Source organism: Oncorhynchus tshawytscha, linkage group LG24, assembly GCF_018296145.1.
Source record: "Oncorhynchus tshawytscha isolate Ot180627B linkage group LG24, Otsh_v2.0, whole genome shotgun sequence".
Lineage (NCBI taxonomy): Eukaryota > Metazoa > Chordata > Actinopteri > Salmoniformes > Salmonidae > Oncorhynchus > Oncorhynchus tshawytscha.
Genome location: NC_056452.1, coordinates 13438109 through 13452418, shown reverse-complemented (window position 1 = coordinate 13452418; position 14310 = coordinate 13438109). Strand labels below are relative to the sequence as shown.

General features: G+C 45.4%; 3 protein-coding genes across 8 annotated transcripts; 1 reads left to right on the top strand and 2 right to left on the bottom strand.

Moving 5' to 3' along the window:
* Positions 1–837: 837 nt before the first annotated feature.
* LOC112223672 (gap junction beta-3 protein) lies at positions 838–2725 on the bottom strand. The gene is made up of 2 exons (XM_024386791.2): positions 1961–2725; positions 838–1727 (listed from the first exon to the last, which is right to left on the bottom strand). The coding sequence occupies exon 2, from the start codon at positions 1683–1685 to the stop codon at positions 978–980; it is 708 nt and encodes a 235-aa protein (XP_024242559.1). The 5' UTR covers positions 1686–1727; positions 1961–2725; the 3' UTR covers positions 838–977.
* Positions 2726–2941: 216 nt separating this feature from the next.
* znf668 (zinc finger protein 668) lies at positions 2942–6175 on the bottom strand. Its single transcript, XM_024386797.2, has 2 exons — positions 6034–6175; positions 2942–5428 (listed from the first exon to the last, which is right to left on the bottom strand). Exon 2 carries the CDS (start codon positions 5402–5404, stop codon positions 3431–3433), a length of 1974 nt encoding a protein of 657 aa, XP_024242565.1. The 5' UTR covers positions 5405–5428; positions 6034–6175; the 3' UTR covers positions 2942–3430.
* A 33-nt stretch (positions 6176–6208) lies between these two features.
* On the top strand, positions 6209–14247 carry znf646 (zinc finger protein 646). Of its 6 annotated transcripts, none has more exons than XM_024386795.2 (4): positions 6209–6331; positions 7964–10761; positions 11157–12284; positions 12539–14247. In XM_024386795.2, exons 2-4 carry the CDS (start codon positions 8168–8170, stop codon positions 13437–13439), a joined length of 4623 nt encoding a protein of 1540 aa, XP_024242563.1. In that variant the 5' UTR covers positions 6209–6331; positions 7964–8167; the 3' UTR covers positions 13440–14247. The 6 variants fall into 6 exon arrangements, with proteins under 6 accessions (XP_024242563.1, XP_024242564.1, XP_024242561.1 ...); XM_024386796.2 differs by lacking the exon at positions 6209–6331 and adding an exon at positions 6626–7036 and having other exon boundaries at positions 11157–12315; positions 12539–12671; XM_024386793.2 differs by lacking the exon at positions 6209–6331 and adding an exon at positions 6628–6734.
* The last annotated feature ends 63 nt before the right edge of the window (positions 14248–14310 follow it).

Genomic DNA, 14310 nt, shown 5'->3' with positions numbered 1-14310 from the left:
TCAACTGTGAGACCTTGTATAGACAGGTGTGTGCCTTTCCAAATCATGTTCAATCAATTGAATTTACCACAGGTGGACTCCAAGTTGTAGAAACATCTCAAGATGATTAATGGAAACAGGATGCACCTGAGTTCAATGTTGAGTGGGTCTAAATACTTATGTAAATAAAGTATTTCTGTTTTTACATTTTTCTAAATATTCAAAAAGCCTGTTTTCGCTTTGTCATTATGGGGTATTGTGTGTATATTGATGAGAAAATGTTTTATTTAATCAATTTCAGAATAAAGTTGTAAGGTAACAAAATGTAGAGAAAATCAAGGGGTCTGAATACGAATGCACTAAAAGTGAATTGCTTTGCCAATTTCTTTTGCAGTATTACGTTAGTGCCTTGTTGCAAACAGGATGCATGTTTTTGAAAATTTGCTTCCTTCCTCCTTCCTTATTTTCCCTCTGTCAATTAGGGTAGTAATTGTGAGGTAACTACAATGTTGATCCATCCTCAGTTTTCTCCTATCCCAGCCATTCAACTCTGTAACTGTTTGTAAGTCACCTTTGGCCTCATGGTGAAAACCCTGAGCGGTTTCCTTCTTCTCCGGCAACTGAGTAAGGAAGAATGCAGGCTGTAACACAACAAAATGTGGAAAAAGTCAAGTGGTGTGAATACTTTCTGAAGGCGCTGTATCACTCCCTCTCTAGCTTAGCATGTATTTTCACCCTGACCAGAAAGCACTAGAAATGCCTGACTCAGACACACCATCAGATAGGTGTTTCTACACCCATAAACATAGTTTGAAAAGTAAAAACTGCTGCCAAGAATGAGAATGTAGGAAACTTGGACAGATTATTTAGCATTATTAGCCTTTTAAGCTGGCACAGACATGACACATGATTTTAAAAAAGAAAACAGTAAATCCAATGTTACACCTACACATTACACATTTATGGTTAAAACGGTGCAGTATGGGTTCCCTGCAGGCTCAACATTTACAGAGGTAGTGGAAAATAGAGTACAAACAGAACAAGACAGAAGTTACAATGACCAGGCCTGAAACAGAGGCTAAAGCATAGATAGACATACGTTTCTCTGGTGCCGCCCTCACCAAGCAAATATGTATCTCTGGGCAGATACCTGATTTACACTTGAATGGCCCTCCATCTACTTTAGGTAGGTTCCAGGACAGAAGCACATAGACAAACCAGACCTCCACCATAATACGCAGCACGTTGCTGAACAGGTAGAAGCCCACAGTGACCCTGTCTTTGTGGAGGTCAATCACCATCTTCCCTGGGGGTTCAGATTCAGGCACACTGACACTCTTCCCCTGGGCCTCCAACTCCCCGGGAGTTTTCCTCTGCCGGGAGCTCCTCTTCTGGGCAGCGGAGCGGAGGTGGGAGGCAAAGAGCTCCATGAGGAGGACAGACATAATGAGGAGGATGAAGAAGAAGTTCCAGGCCACCATGACAGGCTTGTCAAAGTGTTGATTGAAGCAGCTTCGGGTGCACATGTCCTGGGTGGTGTTACAGCTGAAGTCCGAGTCCAGCTTGAACCAGGGCATCTCGGCCATGAACAGAACCACCAGGCGCATGCAGAGGAAGCCAAACCACAACGAGCGGCACTTGTAGGTGGTGGTGGTGTCCACTGCCGTGCGGAGGATTGGGATGAGCCCTGTTATGATGGCTGCCATTATTTCCACTCGTCTTTGTTATGGAACTACTGTAGCAGTGATCTAGCAAGAGAAGAAAGGTACCACATCAGGCAATGTATCAAGATAGATGTTCACATATTTGCATTGCAGAGCAATAAACATTTATTTTGTCAACAATAATATTCAACGTTAAAAGAAATGTTGTAAGATTACAGTAAATATTAAAATATGGTTACAACTATACTTTAATTTCAACACTTTTCCCTGGTGTATTTGACATAAAGCTGCTGTAATAATAGGAGATGCCAACTTACCGTTAAAAGGAATTTCCATGAACCTCATAGTATGTCAGTTGAAAACCTTTTATTGGGTTGTAAAATGGCGTTGTCATCAGCATCAGTGTTACCATGTCTCACCTTTTATTCTGCTGACTCCAACCCAATGGTACTTCTCTTTTTTCCTCAGTGACCCTCCCTTTTTAAACTATTGTTTGTATAAGTCTGTGTGTAAGGTGTTTTGGTTGAAAATATGGTTCTATTCTCTGTTATCATCATACTTTTGATGATACCATAGGCAACTATTATATGTATTTGAGTCTAACTGTAATATGATGTTATCATATACCCTGAATGTATGTCATATGTAATTGCATATTATTAGGCATAAGACATGATGATTCTTCTCCAACAGGTCAATTTAGGCATTCAGGTTTTCCATAAAAAGAGCCATTTCACAGGAAAGCAACTTCAGTCCATCAATGCTATTAAGTAAATTGTTTACTTACATATTCCATCGCAAAAATTACGAGAAGTGAATAGAAATCAAAATACCCAACAGTCCATGGAAAAAAAACATGACTTAATATCATGACTCAAACAATGTTATAGCCTATGTTTAGACATAAATGACCTAACCGTGGAATTAAGATTAGTAGTTTAGCCTACACACTAATCAATATACACTGAGTTCACAAAAAATTAAGAACACCTATGATCCCTTATTGATGTCACTTGTTAAATCCACTTTAAATCAGTGAAGATGGAGGGGAGGAGACATGTTAAAGAATGATTTTTAAGCCTTGAGACAGGGATTGTGTATGTGTGCCATTCAGAGGGTGAATGGGCAAGACAAAATATTTAAGTTGCCTTTGAACAGAGTATGGTAGTAGGTGTGATGTGTACCGGTTTGTGTCAAGAACTGCAACGCTGCTGGGTTTTTCACTCTCAACAGTTTCTCGTTTGTATCAAGAATGGTCCAACACCCAAAGTTCATCCAGCCAACTTGACACAACTGTGGGAAGCGTTGGAGTCATCATGGGCCAGCATCCCCTGTGAAACGCTTTCGACACCTTGTAGAGTCCATGGCTGACAAATTGAGACTGTTCTGAGGGCAAACTCAATTTAGGAAGGTTTTCCTAATATTTGGTATACTCAGTGTATAGCCTATGACACAAAACAATACATTCTTATGAACAAATCATGACAATGAAATTTGAAATAAGTTGATGACAGATGTCAGGTATCGTATAGTATAAAACATAATGTACGTTATATAGCATAAATAACACATTTTAAATCACAAATACATGTCATCCTACACACAAGACAGTTGAGGGCAATTTAAAGTGAAAAGTCTCATTATTTCAAATTGTTATCAATAGGCTATCAATAACCTTTGTTTAAGGATGGGAACTAAGCTGTTTTATAACCATACCATTGTTGAAAATATTCAAGGCATCTGGCTGTTGAGTCATAATTCATTCAACACAAACAGTTACGGTCTTTTCAGAGTCGGTCTTCCTTATCGATATACACAGGCGTGGTCTGAAAGGTTACAGGAACAGTCACTGGAATCGTCACCGGTATAGTCAGACAAATTGCACCAGGTTCAAGAGTAGACGAGGAAACTTCAATGGGTGGAGGTGGCGAGGGAAGAGGCTCCGTGTGTGCAATGTGTGTGTCAGAGAGGGGGAAGGTGGGCAGGGGGTCGCGGTGGGTGCGTAAGTGCTTGCGGAGATAGGCGGCAAACAGAAAGGCTTTGCTACAGTGGGGGCAGACGTGGTTGCGGTTGGTCGAGTGGATCCGCTGGTGTTTCCGCAACCCGGCTTTGTTGAGGAAACCTTTGCCGCAGCTGTCGCAGACGTGGGGTCGCGGTTTGGGGTGCATCTTCTCGTGGGCTTGCAGGTCAGACAGCAGTACAAACTCCTCCCGGCAGGTGGCGCACACGTGTGGGCCCATGGGCAGGGGGGCCACGGTGGTGGAAAGAGGGGAAACGGTGTGAAGAGCCTCATGGGCCTGAACCTCCTCCCAGGTCCCAAAGGTGACGTCACAGTGTGAACAGGAGAATTGGGGGAGGGAGGTGTGAGCGAGGAAGACTGCTGCAACTGTCTCAGGTACCGCCTGCTGCGGTAGCAGCGCAGGCCTCTCAGCCAGGTGAGTGCGCTCGTGCTTCCGTAGGCTGGAGGAGACCACGAACGACTTGAAGCACAGGTCACATTTGAATGGGCGCTCGCCGGAGTGCACCCTTCGGTGCTTGTTGAGACTGGAGCGCTCGGCAAAGGACTTGCCGCACTCCGTGCAGGAGAAGGGCCGCAGCCCTGTGTGCACCAGCATGTGACGTCGCAGGTCCCAGGACGCCACAAACGCCTTGTCGCAGCTCTGACACTTGTAGGGCCGCTGCCCGGAGTGCACCCGCTGATGCACGGCCAGGTCGGCAGGCTGCCGGAATCTCTTGGCACACTTATCACAGGGGTAGGGCTTGAACCCTGAATGGGCCCTCTGGTGCCGGCGGAAACTGGAGGGGTCTGAGAACATCTTCCCACACTGCGGGCAGAGGAATGGCTTCTCACCCGAGTGAGTGCGCAGGTGAGACTGATAGGAGGAGAGCTGAGTGAAGCCTTTGCCACACTGCTCACACTGGTAGGGCTTGCTCTGGGAGTGAATGCGGAGGTGACAAGCCAGGGAGGAGGAACGGGAGAAGGCCTTGCCGCAGTCTGAACACAGGTAGGGCTTCTCTCCTGTGTGAGACCGTTCATGGTTCTTCAGGTCTTTCAGCTCAGTGTACGTCTTCCCACACTTATCACAGGAGTAGGGCCGGTGGCCCTGGTGGTTGCGCCTGTGCTTCCGGTAAACAGAGGGGTCGGCAAAGCTCTTCCCGCACTCGGCACAAAAATAGGGCTTCTCCCCCGTGTGAGAGCGCAGGTGCACCTTCAACTTGGACAGAGTGGGGTAGCTCTTGGAGCAATGGGGGCAAGAATATGGCCGCTCGCCGCTGTGCTGCGTCATGTGAATACGCAGGCATATGGCCTGCATGAAGGTCTTGCCACATTCGGTGCAGACAAAAGGCTTCTCCCCTGTATGGGAGCGGCTGTGGTTGCGTAGCTCCGTTGGGGTCTTGTAAGCCTTGTGACACTGATCGCACTGAAAGGGGCGCTGAGCAGAGTGAGAGCGCTGATGTTTGGAGAGCTGGGCTCTGCTGGGGAACGTTTTGCTGCACTGAGAGCATGTGTGCTGTTTTTGCTCCTGCTGCTCCTTACTGTGGGCAGACAGCTTATGGCTCCGGAGAGCCAAGGGGCTACTGAAAGCCTCCTGGCAGGCAGAGCATTTGAAAGAATGCTTGGATTTCTTTGGAGGTCTGCCTTTGCCTCTCTTTTTTACAGGGGGCTCCTCTACCTCCAGCTCTTTGCTCTCCTCACTCGGTTCAGCAAGGGGGGTGTCTTGCTCTGTAGGTGGTGGGCTGCCAGGCTGGGGAGAGGCCATCCTTTAAGTTATATGCTTGTGATGCTAAGGAAATTAGAATATAAGGAAAAGACATAAGTGAATCTGAAGATGACACATTTCTTAAACAAGCTTGGGTAATGTTCAGTAGGCAGTAATGATTTTACAATCATATAAAATAGTGAGCAGATTGAAACTCAATACAAGATCATTTATATCATGTTTTCAAATATAATTTGTACTGGCTGAGAGGACATGACAAAGGCACTTGGGTAGCAGTGGGAAACTAGTGAAGCAACGTTTCATTAATAATGTGGAGGGATAAATCTCAAAATGGCTGGCATTAGGACCTCAGGGACAATTAAACTAAACGCTTGTTATAAAAGGAAGTTGGCATGAAAAACACGGATCTCAAATAAATCTAATTTCTTTGAAAAAATAACGTGCGTTTTCCGAGTTAAATTATTACTGGGGCGCATATATCAGGAGACAATAATTCAACAAAAATGGGCAATTGAAGCGATTTTAGCGTACTTGTGCTAAACTCAAAATGGCTGGCTTTAGGACCGGCTGAACAAGTTCATTCGCCCTCTGGGGTCATCCTCGCATGAGATGGCTCCGCATCTGTATTTGGAATAAATGTGTATTATAATATTAAAACGATTGCTTACCTTTTTATCTTCTTTCGGGCATTCGGGATCAGTTAAAATGTCCAGATATGAAGCCCCAATAACTGCGTTTACAGTGAAGCCCTATGATTGGTGTTGGTGGAGGAGGACGGCTTTAGGACCATGACGAGAGCGCTATTCTCGAACGTGCAACAGTGCAGCACTTGCGTGGGTCACAATTTCATGTAAATATTAAACGTTGGCTTTATGGATTTTCTCATATTTGACCAACTGTAGTGTATTTTACAGTTAGCAAGTTGTCGGAGAACCGCATCAATGGCTTTATTGTGAAGAACTGCAGGTAAGAGGTGTTCTATTGAGAGGGGAAATAATTAAATAGCACGCTCCTGTTTTGCCAAATGTTTGGATGGATGGTTGATGTCGCGCAGATGGGTTGTTAATTTTTGAATGAGCTAGTGCCTAATTGGGATGGAAAACGTTTTAGTCACATAAGAAGTGTTTTAAATGTCAGTTTACGTACCAGTCCATCTTATAATTTTACATGACAAATCCACAAATAGTTTTGTAGACAACGCACAGTTATGTGCGTATGACAGAACGACGAAGGGGGACTTATTTTAGTGGTACACATATCCTGTTTCCTAGCAACAAGAGCAGGAAGAATGTGTAATGGAATGGAATGAAGGAGGAAAAAAGACAATTGAGGAAGACTTGTCCATTATCAATAACATTTTAGCTTTGTGGTGAGAAAAAACATTGACCTGGATTTAAATGCCATAGGTTACATCAGAAACTTCAGAATATATTTGACAGGACGCACGAATCAAATGGATGGTAAAACAGAGTATCGCTTTTTGCTGCAATGTTTGTTTAGCTAGCTAAGCATGATGATGCTACTTGCTAACGTTACCTAGCAGTTATTGTATCCAGCATTGGATTGCTCGCAAAACAACAGCTTTTCCATAGTGGTGTGTGTTTTGACCTAACATATGAAATGGAGCTACTGGAATTCAACCATTTGACATTTTAAGTTGTTTTGACCAAGGTATTGTTTTTCCACATTATTGACATAGCTATGCGGCTGGCTGTCGCGCTAGTCAGGTTATTGCTGTGTGTGCTAGCTAGCCACTTTCAACTTATATCGGACAAAATATTTTTGGGATAATTTGAGACCGAGCTAGCAAGCAAGTAACAAACTAGTTAAATTCCTAAATTTAGTCAACTCGGATATATATACATTTAAATTGCATGTAAATAAGTAAGACAATTGGTAATTCAGTTCACGGTAACGTTAACGACATTTTATGTCGCTAGGCCAAACAGGAAAAGTATTGCTGCTGTACACTGTATGTAGCTGCATATGGAGAGTTTGTCATGTTGCGTTACTGAACCGATTAACACGATATTTGAGCGGAGTTAAATATATTAGGCCTTGTTGATTAGCCACATCCCAATCTGTGATAAACTACCCTATGGTTCTTCAAAATCCGTAATAATTTGAAGCGTTTTTTTTTTTTAAACACAACTGTCCAGTTTACAGTAATATGGTCTACTTCATCTCTAATGTATCATTGCCTGCTTGAATTGTATACTTCCAGATGTGAGACAACCCTTGTTTCAATATTAAGTCTCACACCAAGCCTTTAACATTTTATCATTTAGCAGATGCTCTTGTCCAGAGCGACTTACAGGAGCAATTAGAGTTAAGTTCCTTGCTCAAAGGGCACATCGACAGATGTTTCACCTAATCGGCACGAGGTTTCGTACCGCTCTTAACCGCTAGGCTACCCACTGACCCCTTTAACATGTTAATTAATAATAATACAGGTGTGGCATCAGTAAACTACATTTTGAATAAAAGTTTGTGCCAATTGCATTAGTAGGCCATGATTATCCCATTGATAAATAAATAATACATTGACTGTGCATATTATGCCAAATGATCAGATCTGTTTTACATTTTTTCCCACAGCCCTCATGGTGTACCTGCAGCCTTTCTACCCCATAAATTAAATTCATATTCAATGGAGTGGTACTAAATGATCCAATCACATTATTGTGTTGCCTTCCTATTTGGACCGTACAATAGATAAGCTCTTGTTATACGGAGGAGCTGGGAATCTGATGTATATTCCCCACAATTGTCTTGCTCAAATATGTGCAGTACTATCCTGTAATGGCTATGCAGGAGCCTGGCAGGACCAAAGGCTTCCCTTGTAAACACTGTGGCACAGTGTGTTCCAACATGCCAAGCCTTCTGGAACACATGGATAGTCACTCCCAGCAAGAGGAAGATCGCAAGTTCAAGTGCGATGAATGTGGGCGGGGTTACAGGCACGCAGGTAGCCTCGCTAACCACAAGAAAACACACGAGTTGGGTTCTTTTCAATGTCCAGTATGTGCTAGGAAGCTCTCAAACCCTCTGGCCCTGAAGAGCCATCTGCGCATCCACACATCTCAGAAGAAGTACTCCTGCATGGATTGCGGGAAGGCCTTTAGGTTAGCTACTCAGCTGGCCACCCATCAAAAGGTCCATCTATCCAGGCAGTCAAAGAGGAGAGCCGGTAGGAGGGCAGCTGCAGAATATTCTCCAATTGAGAATCGAGATGAAATTGAGGATAATGAAGACCTTCATGAGCAGTTGGTCTTTGTGGCTGACCAGCAAGACACAAGGATGGATATTATATCTGATAATGGCCTTAGTCAGGGGGGGGCAGAGATTATCCCCATCTCAGCAAATTACAGTGAAAACCTAGGCTCTGATGAAGTAGGGGATCGACCTTTCAAATGTGATCAGTGTGAAAAGTCATATAGACACCATGGAAGCCTGATCAATCATAAAAAGTCTCACCAAGTAGGGATGTTTGAGTGCCCTATCTGTTTCAAACAGTTCAATAATCTTGCTGCCCTCCATAGTCACCAGAGAACCCATAAGTCCAGAAGTGGGCCAGATACCCGTTCCACGGAAGTCACTTACACAGGCACAGCACAAGAGCAGTTATCCCCCTCAAACAGGGAGGCTGCTGTACATTTCTGCCACCTTTGTCAAGTGATGTTTCCTAATGATGATGAGTTCCAGGAACACATCCAAATGCATAATTCTTCCTCTATGTCATTTGGGCACATTCAAAGTTCATCTGAGGGTTATCATGGCACTTATGACCATAGTGTCACTCATTCTCCTGACTCAAACTTTAATTCACCCCCTCTAAACAATAATCCATCGATGGATAATCAGGGGGAGCAGATCAACGATGTACAAATATACTCTGACCACTCCAGTAACGAATCCATCTTGAACACTCAGCAAGGGCCCTCAATCTTGGATTCTGAGATTTCTGCTGACGATCTAGGGAAGGCAGAACAGTCCTCAGTTACAGAAAATGTTGAGCGCCGCTTCAAGTGCCAGGTCTGTGGCAAAAGCTACCGGCACGCAGGGAGCCTCATCAACCACAAGCGGTCTCATCAGACGGGCATTTATCAGTGTTCCATCTGCCGCAAGACTTACCCACACATGGCTGCCCTCCGCAGCCACATCCGCATCCACAGGGCCCATCCGTCCTCCTTCAACCTCAGCTCTGAAGGAGACTGGCTGTCTACCGAGCCCCTGACACTGGAGAACCAGCAGGCCTGCTTTTCCTCTCAGGATGGTGATGCTAGCAGTATGATGGCGCTCGCTCAGGAGACCAAGGGTGAACACGACAATGGAGGATCATTCCACGAGCAGTTTGACTCTACCTTTCCCCAGGAAAGAACTGTGCACCTACCTCACGACGAACACCTGATGGAGAGGCACATGTGCGCCGACTGTGGCGAAACATTTGCAGACATCGCAGGGATCAAGTCGCACATATGCCCCCAGCTACAACAGCAGCAGGAGGCCATGGCAAATGATTGCGACAGTAACCTAACCTTCCAGGACACAAATGGCCAATGCTCTATGGGAAATCCAGGGGATCATATAAAATTCCAGGGACTGAATGGCGGCCCTGGGCATAGGTACTTTGGTGAACACAACTTCCAGGAAGTCATGAATGGGGAGCAGTTAAATGGTGGTGATGGCGAGGAGGATGATGATGATGATGATGATGATGACGGAGAGCTCTATCAATGCTCAGTGTGTGGAAACCGCTACACAAGCATGAGGGCTCTGAGGAGTCATCTTCGTGGCCACACTCAATCCCATGACACTCCTACAAGCTCCGGCCCCTCCTCCATGTCCTCCCTCGAGGCTGAAAAAGAGGAGGACCCTGGAGAGAGACAGCAGGTGGATGGGGGTCTGATGATCTGCAGTACTTGCGGAGAGAGTTTTGCCAAGAAGCAGGACATGCTTGCCCATCAGCTCTCGCACCATAAAGCACAGGCAGATGACTCTAAACACATACATATGGACAATAGTAATGGAGCTAGGCACAAAGAGGAAATTGACAGCATCATCTGTGGAAATTGTGGTACATTTTGCACCAGTTACCATCATCTTGAGACACATCAATGTACAGCAAATGGGCAAAGTGAATCTAGTAATGAGAGAACTGAAATGGGCAACTCTGTCAACCGTAAAGAATTAGGACCCATGAAAGAGGATTTAGACGATGGTGATCGCCAGTACAAGTGTGATCAGTGTGGAAGAGCATACAGACATGCTGGCTCCCTTCTCAACCATAAAAAGTCCCACAAAACGGGAGTATTCCGCTGCATGGTTTGTCAGAAGCGCTTCTACAATCTACTGGCCCTTAAGAACCATCAAAGGACCCACTTTGATGTTAAGAGGTAATTGCTCAACGTAATTGCTAACACAGAAAAAAGTTGTCTTCGACTGATAAGTGTCCATGTAATTTGACATATAATGTATATAACAGAGAAGCTACATTGTACACATGTGTTAGACTCAATTAATTTGTACTACTACATACCAAGGGTTTAGGTTATTACACTGTTATAGTTGAATTTGCCTAAATGCCAACAAATAGTGATTGGACCCTGCCCTAACAGCGAGGATTTTCTTTTACAAGTGCTTACGTACCTGTAGAAGAATCCAAGGATATATTGCCTATAAAATTGCTATTGCCATAGATGTATTTTGTGTCTTGTCATAACTTCATTCATGCTCAAATGTTCTGTGCTTTGTAAACAGGATTATCCTCACTCTTTGTCCCCTCGTCTAGGCATACTTGCAATGAATGTGGGAAGGCATTCAAGATACAGAAGCAGCTATTGAACCACCTAAGAATTCACAAGGAGAACAAGGCCAAAATACAGGAGCTCAACAATCAGATTCAGGCCCTCATGCAGATGAATGGGAACGGGTCAGAGGGAGGAATGCACTCGTTAAATGCACCTGCCAACCAAGCCGGCACCACCAACCGCAGAAAGCGTAGACCAACCGTCAACCTAAAGAAACCCAGTGTGGGGGAAGGGGCTCTTACAGCGTCTCAGACTGAGGTCAAATCAGAGGGGGCAGGCGACCCTCGCCCCTACTCCTGTGACCAATGTGGGCGAACGTATCGGCACGCAGGAAGTCTGGTCAACCACAAGAACTCTCACAAGACGGGTGAATACTACTGTTCTGTTTGTAACAACACCTACTCCAACCAACTGGCTATGAAGAACCACCTGCGCATCCACTTCTCAGTCAAAAAACACAGTTGCCAACACTGTGGTAAGGCCTTTAGGGGAAAGAAGCAGTTGTCTAACCATATTTGCGCACACCTCCGAAAGGATATGCCTGGAGGGGTCAGGGGAAGTGGTCGCAGACGCGCTAGAAACATTAAATGTAAGCAGTGCAGACTGACATTTGTATCTGCAGACCAGCTCACAGCCCATACCTGTGGGTCACTGGCAAACTCATCAGAGGGCAGTGATGGACAAACGAGCATGTCCTTGAAAAAAGAGGAGCGACCATTCACCTGCAACATCTGCAATCGCAGCTACCGCCACGCAGGCAGTCTCCTGAATCATAAAAACACCCATAAGTCCGGCCACTTCAGCTGCACGTTCTGCTCTAAGCCCTTCTCTAACCCCATGGCGTTACGCAACCACACACGAATTCACACACAGAAGAAGAAGCATGTCTGCCTGACCTGCGGGAAGGCGTTTCGGCTGGCCAGTATTCTCCATAACCACCAGAAAGTCCACACCAGGGTGGCCAGCCACTTCAGCTGCCCAGAATGTGGCAAGAGCTTCCAGGGCAAGTCTGGGCTGAAGAGGCACCGCTGCCAGAGCAGGGGTCAGGATGACTTGGCTAAAGCTGGTGACAGCTATCACAGAGATGGTGGTGGAGACAAGTGCTTCATGTGAGTTACTGTCTCATAATCAACTCGTTATGTAAGTCCTACTTCTTCATGGTTGTTATTAGAATGATCCCCTTTTTGTTTGTCTTCTCCCTTCTGTTTTAATGGCTATTTTTTTATGTTTAGTTTTAGGGTAAATCTGTAATTATTTCCTCTTGTTTATATTCGATTAGTAAAAGCAAGGTTTTCTTTGCCAATTAATGCCCAAGGTAAATTATTTTCATGAACAGGGATTTTAATATGTCTCTCTACTGCAGGTGTGACCTGTGTGGACGCTCATACCGCCACTCTGGCTCCCTGCTCAACCATAAAAAGACGCACTCCGAAAACCTCCACCACTGTACCTTGTGCCTCCAGACTTTCCCCGACCCCATCGCCCTCCATGTCCACTCCCAGATGAAGCGCCACTGCTGCCCAGACTGTGGCAAGACCTTCTGTCTCGTCTCCCACCTGCAGAGCCACATGGAGGTGCACTCCAAGGAACGCACCCTGGTCTGCAGTCCCTGCCATCAGAGCTTCCCCAACCCGGCCAGCTACCAGCAACACCAGGACCTGCACCACCGGGCCCAGGGGCATTACCAACAACACAGCATGCAATTAAAGGACAACCTAGGCTGGGGCTCGGAACTGGACCAACCCGTGGGGATCCAGGGTATGCCCAAGCTGGTACCGGCGTTTGCCCACATGCACGGGGGCATGCCCGACCCTCAGGACCAGCAAGAGAGCAACGAGGCTCACTGCACAGGGGTGAAGAGCCACGTGTGCGAGCACTGCGGCCGCACCTATCGCCACGCCGGCTCCCTCCTCAACCACAAGAACAGCCACAAAACGGGCTCCTTCTTCTGCTCCGTGTGCCAGAAGGAGTTCACTAACCTAATGGCCCTGAAGAACCACAGGCGCATCCACACAGAGCCCAAGCGCTACCAGTGCCTGGAGTGCGGTAAGGCTTTCCGCGTGTCCACCCAGCTCATCTGCCACCGGAGGATGCACACCAAAGAGAAGCCTTTCTCCTGCCTGCTGTGCGACAAGAGCTTCTCCAGCAAGTCAAATCTGCGCCACCACCAAAAGATGCACCAGAGCGGTGCCCAGGTTTATGAGTCCTCCTTCAGCATGGATGCTAACAGTTTCATGGACTTGGACATGGGCTCTTTTCTCTGAGTCGAGTCGGGATTCAAAAGGTGAGGGTTTTCTTCAACCCCTCAGACCATTGTAGAGTCGAATACTTCTTATATTAGTCTCCCCTGGGCCCCTATCAGTAATTGTAAAGTGACGGGTGTTCCTCAAAGCCCCAGTAGAGACAGCGTTTAGTCTTGATGCTGAGCTCTTCAAAGCTGCCTCACAAACGTTTATTTTTTTTGTTTTGGTCATACACTTTTGGACTCGTGGAAGGAATTCCGATCTTACCTCTAGTAGGGATTGTGACACTAAAAAGTCCCAGATTGGATTGAATGTTTGCACAAAGCCATTGAATCGTTTAGCGCTACAGAAGTGAGGACTAAAGGACATGATTTATTTCCTCTTGCTATCTATTACTGTGTTTTGTGCCTCCGTAGGTTAATTTCTCTGCTGTGCTCATCAAAAGTGTGGGCTTTATATTTGCCCTTGAATCCTGTTCAGTGTTGCCATAGGTTAGAGAGATGTGGTCAATTGACCTTTTGTGATGTGGTTTCAATAAGGACAACCCTGTCGCTTTAAAGGAGATGACCTCTAGTCCTACCCAGAGGAGGATATCAAAGGTATTTACTGAAATCATGAAATCAAATATATGGTTTTAATAATGATAATATTTGGGTTCATGTTTGAGGCATTGTATGCTAAGTGGACGTATTTAATAATTTATTCCTGTTTGATTTATTTTTCTGTGTATACTTTGATAGATCACAGTTTTCAATGAATGTTAACATGTAAAGAGAACCTTGACTCCTTAAAAAAAAAAAAAAAATTACTATGTAGCGTCTATGGAAATTCCTCAATCTATAATTCCATTATTCTCAATTGGTGCAACTCCAATACAGGTAGGAATGCATAA